Genomic DNA, 18,460 nt, shown 5'->3' with positions numbered 1-18,460 from the left:
GTTTAATGGTAGTAGCTACCTGCGTATGGTTGACTTAAAGCGCTTCCATGAACTGTACAGTTCCAGGCCAAAGGGCACCAGAGAATTAGGCTCGTTAATGCAATCCCATTCATGGCACCACTGATCGCCGTTGCTCTCCAGCAGTGTACCTTGTCCTGGCAACAAAGCAGGAACTTACCATGCTGCTTCGTTAACAGGCTTGTCTCCTGCACACATCTGGGTACGCTTCTGCAGCAAGGGGACCACTAACGTGAGCACCACCTCCTGTGGATTGTGTTGCAAAATAAAACATTAATGTCACTCCCTGTTCACCAGTTTGGAGACATCACGTACCAGCTCATAGGCTAGTCCAGGCTGTTTGCACTCTTTATTTTTAAACATTCTACAGCAAACCTTTCTGGCATGGCTAAGAATTCCAGCTGTGTAACAGCTGAGGGGACAACGCATTGCTCAACTTTATTGAATTAAAAAATATACATATGAAAAACATCAAGAATTGTTAAGAAAGGTATGGGGAGGTTGAGCCACCTAAGGAAAGCAAATACGCTTCTCTTCAGGTTATTAAAACAGCGAAGTGTAACCTGGAAAACCGAAGCAAATTAAAACTAATACACGATGGGTGTGTTAGCGTGTGTGGAAAAAAAAGGTGGGCAAATTCCACTGCAATGAATTACACCTGCTGCTCGCATGACTCTTGGTTTTCCTTCTTTCCAGCCCATTTGGCACACATTGCTAACTGCTATGGAAACGGAAAGGGCTGTTTGCCTTCTGCAAATACCAAGGAACCCAGTATTTTCACCTTCAGAGTAATTTGAGGGTTAGAGAACTGAGCCAACCATGGCAATTTTTTCCCAGCTCTCCTTTTTATTACTATTTCTTTAATCTTCAGTACATTCAATGGACTGTAAATTGCTTTTGACATTGCTTAGTGCTGGTGTTGTGGGTTCACTGGACTTTTCTTGGCTGTGTTAATGCAACACAGAGAACTGCTGCAGGTTTCTAAAAGACTAGTGATGTTCTGAGTTGGTGGTGGGAATTTTTGAACCTATGTAAAATTGTTTTTACATCTCAGTGACTGTTCAGTACATGGCTAAAGGGAGGGAGCTTGCGAAAGGACTGGGAACATAGAGCGAGCACACTAACCCTTCCAACTAACTAGAACCCCTGCTGAGTCATGATCTTGCAAGTACAGCACCTCCCAGTTAAATGCTTTATTTCTATAAAAAGCACTGTTTGAGTGATAGTTACAGACTGGCTCTCAAACCCCAAACTATAAACGGAAAGGAAGGCTAAAAAGCAAACAGCACGTACTGTGGACTTGCTGATGTTTCTAAAAGACTTGCTTGTAAAACCAGGGAAGTTTGACTAATCATTGTAACCATGACACAAAATAAGGTGCCGCACCCAGCTACTCCACAGGCCGTGCTGGCCGCCCTGAGGAGGAGCACACGCACCTCAGCCTCCTTCAGCAAGGCCATTCCTGTGAAAGCCCGGCAGGTGAGGCTCCTGCACTGAATTTTCTTGTCCCTGATTAAAAATCTTGGATTTGTATTTCTCTACAAATGCTTTTATCTTAGGCTCTCTTAGCACAATGAATCCCGGCAGCAGTGAACAACCCTGACCCTTTGCTCAACTGATTATTTTACTGCAACCTGGCCCCACTCCATGGGGATTAGGCAACCTTATGCCCTGTGAGCCCTGTGCTCCCATCAGGTTTGCTCATCCTCAACAACCAATGTAGAACAAAAAAAAAGGAAAATCAAATCTTTCCTGTGCCCTCTGCAGCACTGCAACCTTACCCTCCCTGCAGAGCTCTCAGCCTGTCCCACAAGGTCAAAACTCCACTGAGAAGCCCATCTGACTGACAGGTGTCCCCTGCCCATGCATGAAATTATCGTGGGTAGTTAATAGCGATCCTGTCCCCTCTAGCAGATCTTGTGGGCCCTGAGCTTTGTCTTTGAGATACTTCCTTATTTGCAGTCTATAGCTGTTTGGTGAGTTGCTGCTGCATTACTGATCAGACCACTCAGTTATTACACACGCTGGCTCATGAGAGACGGGTTCAATGCATTGCTGCGAATGTGTGGGACTCCGGGCCCTTCTAGGCTGGGAGAGCATGAATAGAAACCAGCAGAACGTGCCCAGACGGAAGGGAGCTCAGACGGACTTCTGAAGAGAGGAGGTCCTTGCTCCAGACAAGGCCTGCGCCGGCCGCATCTCCTTCTCCACAGAGGCCTGTGGAGGCGGCGACACCGCCGCGCCACCGGCAGGAAAAGGCGCCGGAACCCCACAGGGCCGCCCCCCCTCCCAGCCCCGTCCTGCCCGCCGGGGTGATACCCACAGGGCCAGCCCAACCCCGCGGCTGAGGGGGGCGGCTGCCGCCAGGCCCCGCACCGTGCCAGGGGACAGCGCTGTGCCCGGTGGGACACCCGCGGACACGGGCGGGTAAGCGGACACCACCCCACTCCCCCACACAAAATGGCGGACGGGGGCCGGGACGGGGGCTCTGCCACTCAGGCCGAGAGAGCCAATCAGATTCCGAAGCTGTCTGCCGGGGCGGGATTTTCCTTTCAGTTCGGGTGTAGTTACGACCGCGGGGACGTAGTCCCGGCCCGGGCGTGCGGCCGCGGAGGGATACGGCCAGCGGGGAGGTGAGGGTGCGGTCGTTCCGAGAAGTGATGCAAGCGGAGGGAATTTCCCGGTCGCGGCGTCGCGGGACCGTTGCGAGACCGTTGCGACAGCCGGGCGGGCTGAGGGGGTGATGGCGGCGCGGGGAGGCACCGCCCTCACCCAAAGCCGGGGCCGCTTCGCCCTTCTCCTCAGTTAGGGCACCCTGCTGCTGCCCCGCCGAGCGGCCCGGCCCCAAGAGGGGCCGCTTCCAGCCACTCGCTCAGGAGCGGGGACAGCCGGTGCCTTGGCAGGGTGGGGGCGGCCTCTGCCAGAACAGCACGCCGATGGCTTCTCTTCCAAATAAAAAACAGGGACGGAGCGAGTGGCTGAGCACGATGAAATCCTGGCGCTGTGTTTATGTGGTTTGCATGGTTGTAACCAAGTGGTTCATGTTTTGTAAGAATAGTCTTTTTCAAGCAGCGCATAAGATTGCAATGGAAACCTCTCAGTAGCAACATCGTAACCCACTGAAACGGCTGTTTCCAGCGCTCAGACAGTCTTACTGGAAATAAACACATCGTATGAGGCACACCTCGTCATCAGAATCAGCAGAGCTACCATGCAGCCTTTCATGGCGTAACTGAGAAGTCGTAGCCTGCAAAAATAATGAGTTCTAGCAAGTAAAAGAATAGCGAGCATAGATCACGGCCCGCGTAGCCCCGAGTTTGGCATGGCGGGATGGGCCGGTTACGCCGTGAGCAGCCCAAGGAGGGGAGAGGCTCCGGAACTGGCTCCGCCAGCCGTTACCTTGGGCGGTGTGTGCGGTGGGGCCGAGGGTCCCAACCGCCTCGGGTGACGTGGGGCAGACACGGGGCAACACAGCAGATGGGGGGGCTGCGGCAGCTGCTCGGCGTGGGACTGTTCCCCCGACAATGCGCATTTATGTACAATGGCTTCAACTGGTGTAGCTGCTTTAACCTTTTTGTTTCCATTAATAAATGAAGCGGAAGGTAACTTTTTGCTGGAGTATGCTTCCAGCCTGGGAATGCGCAGCCCAACTTCTGTCAGTATTGCGCCACAGCCACCCTGTTTACTTTCCTACTGGATTTTATGGATTTTTTTTTTTTTCCTCTCTGTTACATATTCCAAGTGCACAAAGTCCTGTGGCACCTCCAGGCTGAGCTCACACCCAGGGCACCGACCAGTTAACTTACATGGTCTTTAAAACACAGTTTAACCGGCATAACTTCCTTTTCCTCCACTTCTGTGAAGCGTACAGTGGTTTTTGCTGTTTAAAACCTTTTGCAGTGGAAAGTGCTGTTAAAAAAAAAAAAAAAAAGAGTAACACCAGCCTCCCTGCTCCGTCCCAGGCGCAGTGAGGCCTCGGGCAGCTGTGGTGCGAGCGGTTTCCGCCCCACGGGAGGGAACGCACGCCTGCAGGGGCCCACGCGTGTCCTCATTTCCTTCCTCCCCAGCCAAAGGGGATCTTCAGGCGGGGGACGGCTCGCCTGGGCGAGGCCCCCTCCCAGGGACGGGCGGACAGCCGGGGCCGCCTCATCTTCCTGCCGAGGGCCCCGGCGACCGGTACGGGGCGGGTTCAGCCTCCCCGCCGCTGCCGTTTAACGGAGAGAAGCAACGACCGGTCCCGCTCCCCGCAGCGGCAGCGGGTTCCCACGGCGCGCGGGGCGGGGCCGGCGGACTTTTTTTTCCCATGGTGCCGCGCGCAGGCGCCGCGGTGTGCTGCGTCACGGCGCCGGGCCGCGTTAGTCTGTGCGTGGCCGGCTGCGGGTGCGGACGTACTCCGCCATCATGGCCTCCTCATCCTCCTCCTCTGCCGCGCACCCGGCGCCCCCCCCCGCCGCCGCTGCCACCGCCGCTGCCGCCCCGCCGGCTCCCGCCGCCCCGGGCATCCTCATCGGCGACCGGCTCTACTCGGAGGTGTCGCTCACCATCGACCACTCGCTGATCCCCGAGGAGCGGCTCTCACCCACTCCTTCCATGCAGGACGGCCTGGATTTGCAGTGCGAGACCGACCTGCGCATCCTGGGCTGCGAGCTCATCCAGGCGGCCGGCATCCTCCTCCGCCTGCCGCAGGTGGGTGCGGGCACTGGCGCCTTCCCGGGCCGGGCCGGGCGCCGCCATTGTGGCGCGGCGGGAAGGGCGTGTGAGGCGGCTGGGCGGGGGGGGGGGGCGGGGGTGGCGGCGGCGGCGCCAGCTGGTGCCTGACACAAAATGGCGGCGGCGGCGGCTGGGCCCTGTAACTGACTCCCGGCTTCTTCCTCCTCCCTCCTTCTGCGGTCATAGGTGGCGATGGCGACGGGGCAGGTGCTGTTTCATCGGTTCTTCTATTCGAAGTCCTTCGTCAAGCACAGCTTCGAGGTGAGCGAGGCACGGCCTAGCGGGGGGAGGGGGGGGAAGAGGAGGACTGCACTGAGCGCTGCTCTGGGACACCAGTGAATGTGGCCAGCCACATGCTACAGAGGTGGCTCTCTTCGAGCCTTTAGGCCGCGGGGTACTTTTTTTTTTTTTTTAGTTGGTGTAGTATTAGTCTTACCGCGATTAAAAAACATTTTCTTATGGAAACGGGGCTTCCTTTCAGATTGTTGCTATGGCCTGCATCAATCTTGCATCCAAAATCGAAGAGGCGCCTCGTCGTATAAGGGACGTGATCAATGTGTTCCATCATTTGCGGCAGTTAAGAGCAAAAAGGTAAGATTAGCTTCGTTATGAACACAAGCATCTGTTGTCACTAATGTACACTGCAGTTTTCAATCCACAGTATTTTTCCAGGCTAAGTTCAACGACCTAAAATTGAGGAGAGAGTGTTCATTGGCTGCTATGTAGGCAGTACAGTCCAATGCTGACTTCTTCTACCGTTACTTTTGATTACTTGGTAGACCGGTTTTTGTTACATAGCTACAAGTCACGAGTATTGGTTCTAGCTTTAGGTTCGTGGTTGTAGTTTTAGGTCTGTTGCTAATTGATTTTTGATGTTTTGTAGTTCTTGAAAGGTAGTCTCAGGTACGAGTAGATAATTAGTGGATTTCTGTATATTTTCCAGACTTTTAACTGTTCAGTAGTCTTAATGCCTTCCTCTTGTTGGTATGTAGCTGTCCAAATGTGGTTATGGTGCCAATAAAATCAGTTAACTGAAGGTGAAAGCTGAATTTTTCCCAGTAATGATAGTATTACTTTTAAGAAAAAAATAATTGTAGAAAGCACCTGGAAAGAAGTATGGTTTGGCCTACAGCGTTTGCAGCTTTAATGATACCACTTCAACAGGGAATGTGTAATTGAGCCTTGGAAGCTGAAGGCATCTTTAATTGCAAAAAGTGAGACTTGTGTTTTTCATGGTAGAGTGTGCTTGTGAAGGTGGAGTGTAAGCTTACCCGATCTGTGTGCAGATCTGGATAACTGCTCTCAGTTGTGAGTGCCTAATACTGCTTTCTGGTGTGTAAAGCGATGTATGTTTTCATTTGTAAAGCAAATTGACTTGATTTGAAGGAACAAGGAATGGTTGAAGAGGAGTTTTCTAAGTTGTTATTAAATGCAAAATTTCTCTAAATCTGTCACGCAGCAGTATTGTAGTCTGTGAGATTGGAGACGTCAGCTGTGATGAAGTAGCTTTACTTTTAGTGGCCGATTGCTTAAAGTGTAAGGTAATCTACAGTTAAAAAAGGATTTTGCTTTCAGCTAGATTCTTAAATTCACACTTTCGTTTCTCTGCTCTGTATCACCAGATTACAGCAGGCATTTAAATCTTAGTGTTGTGTAACCTTTTTTGAGAACTAGAGTAGAAATCCCTTAGGGGAACCAGCTATTTCTTGGTGTGTTTATCCTGGTTATGCTTCTGTTGCATCTAAAATTCCTGCTTTTACTGCCTTGTGTTCATGCTTTCCTAGTTAGTTTTAGATAAAAAGAGTTCGGTGTTATATTTTAGAATGTAGCTTTGTTCTTTTTGGGTTTTCTGTGTTTTTCTTAAAGTTATCCCTGATGGCCTGGAGAGAGTTTTGTGAAGTTATGCCAAATGTGAATTTGGTGGTATCGTTTCTTACTACAGTTATGATAAGGGAGCCTGGTTATTGGAATTGCTGAAGCTGGTTCAGTGATTCTTAACGTTTTGGCCTTGGTCCAGACAGTGAAGGTTAATTAATCACATGCAATGCTCTTCTTTGCAATGAGAATATAAATTAGCTGTTTCTTTGTGCTGTGCGAAGGATCAGAGAAACTGAACTTAACCTGTGAACTTAAATCTTTCCAGCTAGGCTGTTCCAAATCAGAATGTCACTTGTGCATGTTACATGGTGTCTAAAATGCATCATGTCAAGAGAAGTCGTGCACTTCTACCCATTATTTTCTGGAGAAATGGGTACTGTTGCTCTGAGATTCTGAGTGAATCTGCATGAAATTAATCTTTAAAATGCTGAAGTCTGACATTCAGGCTTGCCTTTTTTCTTTTTTTTCTTTTTTTAACAAGCAGGATGTAAACATTTTTCTGTACTTTTTACAAGATTACAATTACATAATCTGTACATGTTATTAACTTCAACTCTTTTTTCCCTTGCAACCGACTATACAGCGACCAGCTACATTTACCAAAGCCTGGGTGATGTGGAGTGGTACATAAAGATGAAGCTGTCGTCATGGCAACAGTGAGTGAAGTATCGAAAATCCCCAAGGAGAAGCCAGTGCTCTGAGAATAGGTCACTGGAATCGGGGGACTAACAGGTTGGCCGCTGGTGAACCATTTGGAAGAACTCCTGTATCTTGTTATAAGCTTTTTTCTTTGCTGTCCAGGTTTTTAGAATACTAGCTTAATCTTTTCTTTTTTATCTGAAGCTAACACTTAGGCCATAGTTAGTTTCTCACACACAACCCAGAACTGAAACAAGCAGTTAGGCTGCTGTACTTTCTTTTCACCTCTAGTCTAGTATTTCTGTTTACTGTAGCTCTTAACCTGCACATGAAGTTTGAGTAGTTCGAGTAGGCTTTCTGTCTTTCTTAAACAGTTTTGGGTTCTTAGTTCCACTTTCTGGCTCTGTATAATTGCAGTTTGAATTCATAGTAAACCATGCCTTCACAAGGATACGGAATTCTAAATTTGTAAAGCTATTTATATAAATTACTATGTAAGCGGTCCCTTATATGTACCTGTTTGCAGAACTGGGAATTGCATTGGAATTGTGTTTTTGTAAGACCTGTAGTCAACTGAGTTACTGCTAGGTGATATTTCTAATACTGAGAAGTAAGAAAAAGCTGGAAAAGTGTTTTGGGCAAGCGTATTTTCTTTTGGATCTCTCATGAGCCTATGTCACGTAGTACTGCATGTAAAAATGTTTGTGTGCATGGAGAAAAGCTCGTATTATGAAAATACTGCTTTTGAAAAATATTGTCTGCCAAAACATCTGTGTTCTGAGTGAAGTGCAACTATTGTTTAACATGTAGAATGTAGTCTGAAGTTTATTTTATTTATCTTTAAATGTGCCTGAAAGCTGCAGAAAGTCCCTGTGAGACTGGAACCAAATGTGACTCCTGTCATTATGTAATCTCACAAATGTTGGTTTGAGATGCTCGGTCAGCTGTTCTTTACCTCTGTTGCAGCAAACAGGTTCATGCAATTGCACTGGAAGTGGCCTGTGTTAATAATACACACTACTTAGTGTTCTTCAAACCGTTCTATAAATCTGTGGTGCTTGTATTTACAACGTTGGAGACGAATATAGAACTCGCTTTCTTCTCTTAATTGACTGGCATAAGAGAGATCTGGTCTTTGAAATGAGATGCTGATGTTATGCTGTACTTGTCAGAAGTACTTTCTGCCTTATGAACAAAACTACATGCAGGGTACTTTTCCTCCGAGGTACTGGACATTCCAAAGACATTAAATTTTAATATTACATCAAATGAAGCTGTAGCTGTGTTGAGAACTTGGGCTTCATTTGTCAGAGGGATTTAAAAAAAAAAAGAGGATATGTGTAATTTATTTATGGTTACAAATACATTGCAGTGTGTGTTAATCTTTTGGATTGTTACGCAGTCTCTAAATCCCGGCAAAGTTTTGCGACTAAGTGTTGGATTGACTTACCAGAATGGGCACTGTGCGCTCTCTGTTCTTAAGCCTAAAGTCTTGCCTGGAGCTCTAGTGCTGATTTGTGAGAGCAGATTCAAAGTACGAACTTGTAATGCTGCTTGGCTATATAGGGCTGAAAGCTTACGTTTTATATATAGGCTTATAAATTATCTTTCTCTGGTTTGTTACTTGGACGTAAAATGATTACTTCTTGGACTGAGAACTAAGTGCTGCAAATGCAGTAGCAAAGTTTCTCTTTTTTTTCTTTTCTCAGTAGGAAAGTTAAGAAGCTTTCCAAGGGAAATCTCTGTGAAGTTTCCAACTTCTAAATAATTACGTTTACCAACACTTCGGAGTTTATGGCAAAAGTAATAAATGGGTAAATCTTATTACTGGCAAAAGTCAGGCTCCCCGCTGTATAAGGTGCAGTAAAGTCTGCAGATTTTATTTTTCGCCTAAGTGGATAAAAGGCTGCATTTATTTTTCTATTTCTGGAAATACTGTCTGGATAAACTGATGGTTTTTCATGGCTGCCTTAGACCTGTAGATCTCTAGAACTTGCGTGTCATAAGTGACAAGAGTAATGTGGGACAACAGAGTAAAGAACACTTTCGAGTTTCTTAATTCTTGGCTTCTTACTGCTTTGCTGTTGAACATGTACAACCAAAATATGAACTGTTTGTGCTGATCCTGTGGCCCTGTAGAAGGACAGTGAAATGTAAAATACAGTAAGGCCCACAGTCTTTCCTGTTGCACTTCTAGCTACCTTATTGTATTTTCATAATACTGACTTTCTTACATAGCTTTCGGAGAATGCAAAGACCTGTGGAAGATAGTAATTCTATGGCAGGTTGGTGGATGATCCCATGCAGTCATGCTGTCCCGCTGTTGATTTTTTTTTTTTTAATTAGACTGGAAGTCGTAGCTGCCCTAATGGTTTCATCTAAGATTTGTCACCTCTGAGACATGTACTACTAACAAGATAAGCTAAGCCTGGACATCTAAACTCTGAATGATGCCTTGCAGATCCTGTTAATGTCAGTGATGTCTAGATAAAATTGTATAAAGCAATATTGGAAGAAATGTTGTTATAAACCCCACTGTAGTTAGTTGAAATCAATGGGCAGTGAACCAGTTTCACTGATTTGAAGAACTTCAGCCTGGGTCATCCAGTTTCCCACTCCAGAGCATTGTGTTCAGGCAGCCTTTGTAGTGTTTGAGTGTTAACATAAAATTGTAGCCTCTCTACTTAAGTAGTTAACTTCAAGAAGCTTCAAAAGCTTTTCTTTTCTAGTTAATGTTAGGGGTGGGAAAAATACAACCCAAACGTATTCTGACTGGGTTATAGTTAGGGTAGCTGAAATCACAGACTTTGTAAACCTGCCCTGAAGAGTGAGAGTAAGCCTTAACTAGAGGAGTTAGTTTTACCTAACATGGAAAACCTGTGGGGTTTTTTTAGGAGGCAGAAGTAGTAAGGCTCATACTTGAATTGTAGGTTCTTCCTGGCACCGAGAAGCTGCAGTAGTTGATTTCAAAAGTACTGGGAGCTGCTTCTCAGCCCTGGGAAGAGCACGGGAGCTCATGCTTCAAGTGCATGATTATAAAACACAGTGCTTTTATTAGTGAAGTGGATGGATGGCTGTTGTATCCTTTGACCAATGGTAATACGCATCCTTCCAGGTGACTGCAGAAGTCTTAGCATAAAACGTGGATTACTGAAGTTGGGAAGCCCTTCAGTTAGTCTTGTAATGTAATGACCCTTTTCTTCCTGGGGTAGGAATGTAAGGGGTTTGAGTGTTTTTGGTCTGGGTTTTTTTTGTTGGTTTGTGGGTTTTGTTGGTTGGTTGTTTTTTGGTGTGTGGTGTTTTTTTTTAACTCTGTGACCTATCAGGGAAGTGGGATCCATGTGTGGAACTTGTACAGAATCAAAGACAAGTTAGAAGTTAAATACTTTGTCTGATAAAACCAAAGCTGTATTTTGAATCCACTTTGCATTACTTTTTCTTTTGAAGGAAATGTAAAATAAATTTGTCACCAGTGCCTGGGCTGTACTAGGTTTATTATGTAAACAGACTGTGGTTTATTAGAGTGTAACTAGTTGCAAACCCATTCTTCTGTGTTGGAAAGCATGTGGAATATATGAGGCATACTACAAACAGGGAAAAAGCTGGTCTATCTTTAGGAGGAAGTGGATTAAAATAAACGATGTGGAATGCTGAAAGGTCAAGTCTAAGCACAGACAAAGGAAAGAATACAGAATGAAGTATAATGCTTGTGCATAAAGCTTACAGCAAGTTATTTGAGTTAAAAATGCTTCAGAGAGTTCAGGTGTTGGATTTGAAAGGAATTAGAACTTGATAGCGCTGGAGTTAGGAATCTTTGTGAAATGAGCTCTTGTTTTGCAAATAGCAGAGTTGACATATCCACTGATTAGTGGGTGCAGTGTTCAGAATTGCAGGCAGATCTGTCACAATTTCAGAGGTTAAATTCTTTGCTTTAGTAGGCTTTTTGTGTATCACAGTAGCAGGGCTGTCTTGTTCTCTGAAGATCTGAATAATCTTGTCTTCCAGTGGATTGGAAACTGCAATTTATAAAGCACAAGCTTGCTAATTCAATATCAGTAAAAAAAGCTGTTCTAGCTGACTTCTGCTTTGAAGTCCTACCTAGCAAGGGTAGTTATATCACACTCCTTCCCCCACCTCTGTCATGAAGTGTTGTAAAGGTTCTTTAAGATCTTCACTGTAAAGCTGACTTTTCGTTCCAGCAGCTGGGCCAGTGTAGCTTGCATACACAGTAGCTAAGGATAACTTTTTTATCTTGGCCATCTAATCTGTAGCTAGTCAAAAGCAGAAACTAAACTAGTCTATCTAAACTTGGACAGCACAAGATTAATGCTTAAACTTGCTTGCAGGAGTTGAAAACCGGTTTCTGTTGCCATTAGTTGGTTGGAAGGGAAAACAGAGATGCCGCTCTTTTTGGATATGCAAAACAGTTTTGATTTTATTTCTTGCAAACTGTAGGACTCCAAGCCCCCTGATACTTGATCAGAACTACATAAGCACCAAAAATCAAGTAATCAAAGCAGAAAGGAGGGTACTGAAGGAGTTGGGATTTTGTGTTCATGTCAAGCATCCACATAAGGTGAGTTATAAGAAATAATATAATTGTAAATATTATTCCACCTCGATGGCATCATTGTGAGCTGTGCGACAAGAAATGCAGGTGTAAAAATGACCCAGTTTCTTCTCTTTGTTCCTTAGTAGTTATCATGAATGCTTTTGCCAGAGTGCTTGGGCAAATAGTCATGCTGACTTCGGTAGAAGTTGCTTCCTTGGGAAATGTTAAGGGTGGCTGGTTTTGAAAATCACAGAAAAGTAGTAAAATAAAGCATTGTCTGAATGTGATTGGATGATGTGAGCTTACAGTGTGTGCTTAGAAAAGGAGGAGAGACCATTGTTTCGGAATACTGTTTGGCTATACGTAGATACTTCCTTACTGTTGCTTTATGTGTTAAAACTGAGTGGTGTTTTTTTTCCCCCCTTATTCCTCAGATCATTGTTATGTATTTGCAAGTCTTAGAATGTGAACGTAATCAAACCCTGGTACAGACAGCCTGGTAAGTTGTTATTTTCCATTATTTTCCTGAGCCAGGAAAATAGTAGCAGAAATAACAAGCCTGACGATCCATATGCAAAGCAATGAGATGTAAGTTGTTATACAAATATATACTTTTAAAACATTTTAGTGCTTGTTTCTGCTTACTATTTTCACGGCTTGATTCCACTATCGTAATGGAGAACTCAATTTAACTTTGTTCTTTTTTCTACTCTTTAATTAAAGGGTAGTCCATGATGGTAAGTCATAGAGCTCTGCCCTCTGCACCTCAGCCCATGACCTGGGGATGGCCTGTTTGGCTGCCCTTCTCTCCAGCCAACCCAGTGCAAGCTCTCATCCGAGATTCACTGAAGTGGTCCATATCCATCGGGCAGCATCTTCTAGTTCTGTCTGGGTGTCGAAAGGATTTGTATATTTGCTTTTAGAAGTAAATGTTAAAAATGTTTCTAAATGTATTTGTTGCCTAGCTACTGTATACTGTAGTGTATTTAAAGGACACATGGGGTAGACTTTCTGCCAGCATTTTAGTTGATTTATCATTTGGCTAAACTTCAGGGTTTTTCTTTTTTAAAAAAGAAAATTACAGTGCATGCAGCATGTTCACTTAGAAGCCATATTGGGCATGGTTTTCTGTAGAGTCAATACTTACTGACTGCTGTTTGTTTCTTTCCTGTAGCTCAGTAACTTAGAAATCGATGGAGGTCTCTGCTGTTTAAATGTATCTCTTGGCATGTATTGCTTGGCAGTGCCACCATGGTGGAAGAACGGTAGCTTAGTGAAGGGGAGGCCCATTACTAACTTGCAGGTCTTTTTCCAACACTCAGTGAGCAAAATGGATGCCTCTCTCTGGATGAAGTTCATGTGACTCAAGGCACACATAGGATTTAAATGCAATGTTTTATGAACTTTATAGGTTGCATCTAGCCTCTGGAAAATGGTAGGTTAAATCTATACCATGCTTTCATGCTTCCATTTGCGTTTTAAGCGTATTGATTTTTAAATACAAGAATGTTGGTGTTTAAAGCAAACAGCTGGACGACTAAAAAGTACTTGTTAGATTGTTAACTCAGTGGACACTTCATGGTATAACTTAACATATACCTACCTAGGAAGTAGCCATTACATACTTTTACTTGCATTGGGGTTTCAAAGCAGTGGCAATGGTGCAAACTTTGTTACAAAAGTAACAAATGTAAACATCTAATACAATAATTTGAAAGAAAGCAAGTGTTTAATATAATGACAGAAAAAATAATAAAGTCAATTGAGTCTCCAGTATTGTTATCCTCTAAATAGATAGGTGTAAACCTGAGATCCAACCATTCATAAATATTGTTGTTTCGGTTTTTTTCAGGAATTACATGAATGACAGCCTTCGAACGAATGTGTTTGTTCGCTTTCAGCCAGAGACTATAGCATGTGCTTGTATTTATCTTGCTGCTAGAGCTCTGCAGGTGAGTATTCAACTGTCTTTAGTTCGCATTGCCTTTTATTGCTAGTAATTTGGTTTCAAGAAAATTAAAATACTTAAAACAAAAGCCTGGTCTGTAAGCTCTATTTAAGCTTTCCATTGTGTTAATTTCAGATTCCGCTACCTACCCGTCCTCACTGGTTCTTGCTCTTTGGCACCACGGAAGAGGAGATTCAGGAGATATGCTTAACAACTCTTAAGCTCTACACCAGGAAGAAGGTAGCTGTGAGATGTTTCGTTTTCCTGTTCGATTAAGCCTGAGCTGTCTCACGATAGTCTTAAGTGTGTTTGGAAACACCTGTATTCATATCTACTAACTGGAAAGGCTTTGCTGTGTGGCTTCTCTGAGCGGAGTGTGAGAGCAAATTATGGGCGTTCGTCATGTTACTGGACTAAAAGATTAAATTACTGGATTAAAAGATAATTGACTCATTTTTCAGAAATGGGATGAAAATGTGAATTACATTAGTTCAGCTTCTTACCACAATGTTACTTCAACAGCCCAATTATGAATTCCTGGATAAAGAAGTAGAAAAGAGGAAAATGGCACTACAGGAAGCTAAACTGAAGGCAAAAGGTTTAAATCCAGATGGAACTCCAGCACTCTCAACACTGGGTGGCTTTTCTCCTGCATCCAAACCATGTAAGTTTGTTTTCTGAAAGAAATACTATTTGATGGGTCTTCTAAATCCGTGCCCCAAAGTGTTAAAAAAACCAGAGGTTTGCTTCTTGAGCTGTTAGACAATTTAGACTTTCTCACAGAACTAAGAAGCAAGACAAATCTTTCTTTAAAACACAAACTTTAAAACCAGTTTAAATACCTTGAAATAGCAGATTAGAGGGAAGTGGGATGCTTTACTCTCTACCTCCATAGACAGGAGAGTGATATATTAATAATATGCACCCTTGAGATAATTCTGTTTTGAAAATGTTTAGACGCGGGCGTTTGCTGTATGTTATTGTGAGACTCTGGATTTACTCTGTTGGGGGGGGTTGTCACAATAGCTTTCATGGTTCCTTTTGCAGCAGGTATCTGAAAATTGCTTTCTCTGCTTTTCTTTAATGCACTTGCCAACTGTCCAAGTGCAGTGAAGGATGACAGCTTGTGGTCAGGAAATGGAGAAGGGAAGGTCGCAGTGCTGTCTTGGCATTAGAGTGAATAAATTGCTGTAATGAGTATCTTGAACCAGCCAATAAATCTATCTGAACTCTAATGAAACAAAGAGCAGGCAGTTTTGTCTTGGTGCTTTTAACTGTTAATGCTGCTATTGATCTGTAAACTGCCAACAGATCGTGAGCGTTGGTCCCGTGATGGTGGGTAAAGCAGAAAGCACAGGCCTGGGTTTGTTACATGGCCTCTTCAGGAATTTATGAACCTGTTTGGAGAAAGCAGTATTTGTAGCAGATACTACTTAAGAACAACACACCTGAGTTTCCAGAGGTCTTTGAGCTGGCAAGTGTAAATTTCTCACTAAGCAATTAAAGGTTTTTTCTTATTTCTGTGAAGTGGGAGCCTAGGTTAGAAGCGTTTGAGTGAAAGCAGGACCTTTGGTGGGGTTTTGGAAGACTTTTTGGAAGCTGACAAACTGAGGGAAAGCTTCTGCCTTTCTCTGTATGTTAAACCTCTGAATCCTATCGGGTTAGGAAGCTGTGCTGTAAGTCATAATGCAGTAACTCTGCCTTACCGTCAGCAGGCCAGATACTGTGCCAGAACACCGCGTTTGTAGCCCTCCCAAGAAAAGGCGAATCTATCTCTGGGCTGTATCAGCTGCCTGTAGAGACAGATGGACTTCTAAATGGAAGTTTTTTGTTATTCAGTGTATTTGTACCACAAATAAAAAACCAAAGTCTGCAACTTTGCTGTTCAGTCCTAATTCTTTCTATAGTATTGGAAATTAACTGTCAAGGTATCTAACAATTGAAGTTCTGTATTTGTGGGCCATAAGGGCAGCTTTTATTTTGTACCACTTGGGCCCTGGTGGGTGAAATCTCAGATGAGCCTGGCTTAGTGCTCTTCTCCCCCCTGCAGGCAGTTGGCTTGAAACTATGATGGCGTCTCCCCACGGGCATCTCACTCGAGTGTCCTCTTCTAGGAGTGCACTATAAATGGAAAGATGGAATGAAATAATAGCTATTGAATTCATAGTCACGTTCTGAGCAATGCTGGTAAAGGTGTATAAAGGATACAGTATGTTTATTACACAATCTATGAATAAAATATCTAATTTTGAATTTAATTCTTAGCTTCCCCGAGAGAAGTAAAAACTGAAGAGAAGAGTCCAGTATCTCTGAATACCAAAACCGTTAAAAAAGAGCCAGAAGAGAGGCAGCAAGCCTCAAAGAGCCCTTACAATGGGTAGGTAAAAATATCTTCCTGGTGAAGAGAAGACTTCTGCACAAATGGTAAACTGTTTTTCAACAGAAGTGCAGTGAACTACTTTTGAGCTGCTTCATGGAAGTAACGAATACTTCAGAAGTTTTAACACTTATTTTTTTCCTTTTTCCCCAAGCATGAGAAAAGAAAGCAAGAGAAGTAGAAGCAGCAGAAGCGCTACTCGATCTAGGTCAAGAACAAAGTCACGCTCTCGATCCCACACGCCAAGGCGGCAGTGAGTAGTGGATTTTTGTTTGGTTGGTGGGGGCATGCAGGGAAGGGGTGGGGTTTTTCGGGGCAGGGTTTTTTTGTCGTAATTACTTCTCTGGGATATTTCAGCAGGGTTTTTCATTTCTAAGAACAAGGTCACTCCGAGAAGCTCATAGATGCTTAGCACAGGCTTCTAACTGCTGGCCAGCAGAAGTGTGAGGCTTGGGTCTGGCTTCAGGCTTTTGGTTCTTGATGTGAAGCAGTTCTGTTGGTAACTGCCGCTAATAGTTCAAGCTGTAAGAGCTTTGCTGTAAAATAGGAATGTAAGACTACCCTAGCTGCACATGTATACGATGGGTCTGCAATGAAGTGAGGGTAAAGTGGTCTTGCCGTGTTTGATGACCTTCACAAGAAATCCATTAGAAATGCAAGCAGTCTCTTGGAACTCCGTCTGCTTTGAAGTGGTGGGAAGTGCCACAGGAGGCAGTTTGTGTGTCGCAGCTTCTTCCCAACGTGTGGGAGAGCGCATCTTCTGTTGGTGTTGCGTCATGGACTGTCTGGCTGTGCAGTACTCTTGCTCTTCTGTGACCGGGGAAGGGGGGGAGCTGTGCAGGGTGATGCAGTGAGAGCTGCTGGCACTATATATATATATACACACATACATATATATAGATTTTTAAAGAATCTTCAGACTGACATCCAAGTTAGAAACTGCCAACTTAGATCTCAATGAAGTGTTCCCCCAAGTATTGTTGAATGCCAAATCATTGAAGATAAAAAGGCAATAACCAATTTGCAATCTGGTGTTGTGGGTAAGATTCCTGAGAAAGCGGAATAATTAGGGAAGGTGCTGCTTTCTGGGTTTGGGTTTGGCTTCTTGTTTTTAAAGGAACTCAACCAAAAAGCATGTTCTGGGACAGTCACTGTCATTCATCAGTTCCCCCTGTGGGAGAAATAGTCTCTGATTTCTTCCAGTAATTTGGAAGTTCCGAAGCATTGAATTTTTAAATTTTATTTTCTTCCATGTGGAAGATGTGTGTTAACTTTTTTAACACTTTCTTTTTTTGTAAGCTACAATAACAGGCGGAGCCTGTCCGGGACATACAGCTCGAGATCGAGAAGCAGGTCCCGTAGCCACAGCGGCAGCCCTCGCCGACACCACAACCACGGCTCGCCGCACCTGAAGACCAAGCATAGCAGGGAGGAGTTGAAGAGCGCAAATAGACACGGTCACAAGAGGAAAAAGTCGCGTTCGCGTTCGCAGAGCAAATCCAGGGATCATTCTGATGCTGCCAAGAAGCACCGGCACGAGCGGGGACACCACAGAGACAGGCGCGAGAGGTCCCGCTCCTTCGAGAGGTCTCACAAAGGCAAACACCACGGCAGCGGCCGGTCGGGACACGGCAGGCACAGGCGCTGAGGTTCGCACCTGCACTGGCTGCTAGTTAAGCCTGTATATAATACGGTAAACGGACTCTTTATTTGAGAACAAAGGAACCGATTAGGATTTGATTAATTTAAACCCAGTATCTGATTTTTTTCTAAAACGTAGATTTTTTTTCTTTCGGGAAAGAAACTGTTACCAACTTTTGCACATAATACCTTAGCAGTATCAGATTGATGGAAGACAGCGATCAGGTTAAATTATATGTATTAGAGTTGTGTATTGTTTATCGATATGAGAACTGGAGAATGGATTTCTGTAAAGAAGCAAAATGTACCTTATTTTTATACAAGTCAATTGCAGACACTTATATTTAAGTATAGTTATTTGTTTAAACGATGGTGGCTACTTTCTTACACTGGTTTTAGTCTGCATGTGTTAAAAGATTTTTACAGGAAATAAAATATAAAGCTTTTTTTTTTACTGCCTGTTGGATGGCAAATATTTTGAAACTAAACTTCATTTTCTTAAAAGCTGTCACTTGGACCATAGCAGATTAACGGGGCATGTGGGATGTCGATGGAAGACTTGGAAAGTGTTAGAAATCAGTGTCCTCCCTCGCAGAGGTAGCTGGGAGGCCAGGTCTGCTTCTGGAGCACCTGTGATGGTTGGAGTAAATGAGCAGGGACCTCTGAAGCCCGGGGGAGCAGCTGATGTGAGTGGGCA

At 44.3% G+C, this 18,460-nt stretch overlaps 1 protein-coding gene and 1 long non-coding RNA gene across 5 annotated transcripts; one reads left to right on the top strand and one right to left on the bottom strand.

Annotated features, from left to right (window-relative positions):
• Nucleotides 1–844: 844 nt before the first annotated feature.
• Nucleotides 845–4,176, bottom strand: LOC135314398 (uncharacterized). Its single transcript, XR_010373898.1, has 2 exons — nucleotides 4,043–4,176; nucleotides 845–3,927 (listed from the first exon to the last, which is right to left on the bottom strand). It is a non-coding gene; the product is annotated as an uncharacterized LOC135314398 (long non-coding RNA).
• A 60-nt stretch (nucleotides 4,177–4,236) lies between these two features.
• Nucleotides 4,237–18,217, top strand: CCNL1 (cyclin L1). Of its 4 annotated transcripts, XM_064457871.1 has the most exons (11): nucleotides 4,237–4,704; nucleotides 4,915–4,989; nucleotides 5,210–5,319; nucleotides 11,701–11,821; nucleotides 12,232–12,296; nucleotides 13,650–13,749; nucleotides 13,881–13,985; nucleotides 14,268–14,409; nucleotides 16,011–16,122; nucleotides 16,277–16,375; nucleotides 17,422–18,217. In XM_064457871.1, the coding sequence occupies exons 1-11, from the start codon at nucleotides 4,420–4,422 to the stop codon at nucleotides 17,768–17,770; spliced, it is 1,563 nt and encodes a 520-aa protein (XP_064313941.1). In that variant the 5' UTR covers nucleotides 4,237–4,419; the 3' UTR covers nucleotides 17,771–18,217. The 4 variants fall into 4 exon arrangements, with proteins under 4 accessions (XP_064313941.1, XP_064313942.1, XP_064313944.1 ...); XM_064457872.1 differs by lacking the exons at nucleotides 16,011–16,122; nucleotides 16,277–16,375; nucleotides 17,422–18,217 and adding an exon at nucleotides 15,057–15,621; XM_064457874.1 differs by lacking the exons at nucleotides 13,881–13,985; nucleotides 14,268–14,409; nucleotides 16,011–16,122; nucleotides 16,277–16,375; nucleotides 17,422–18,217 and adding an exon at nucleotides 12,521–12,534.
• The last annotated feature ends 243 nt before the right edge of the window (nucleotides 18,218–18,460 follow it).

The sequence above is a fragment of the Phalacrocorax carbo genome, chromosome 7 (genome assembly GCF_963921805.1).
Source record: "Phalacrocorax carbo chromosome 7, bPhaCar2.1, whole genome shotgun sequence".
In the NCBI taxonomy this organism is placed as follows: domain Eukaryota; kingdom Metazoa; phylum Chordata; class Aves; order Suliformes; family Phalacrocoracidae; genus Phalacrocorax; species Phalacrocorax carbo.
This window is presented reverse-complemented; position numbering and strand designations above follow the sequence as displayed.

Coding starts and splice junctions, on each gene's coding strand:
- CCNL1 (XM_064457871.1), top strand. CDS start 4,420: ATGGCCTCCTCATCCTCCTCCTCTGCCGCGCACCCGGCGCCCCCCCCC. Junction 12,297..13,649: donor ACCCTGGTACAGACAGCCTG/GTAAGTTGTTAT, acceptor GGTTTTTTTCAG/GAATTACATGAATGACAGCC. Junction 16,376..17,421: donor TCCCACACGCCAAGGCGGCA/GTGAGTAGTGGA, acceptor TTTTTTTGTAAG/CTACAATAACAGGCGGAGCC.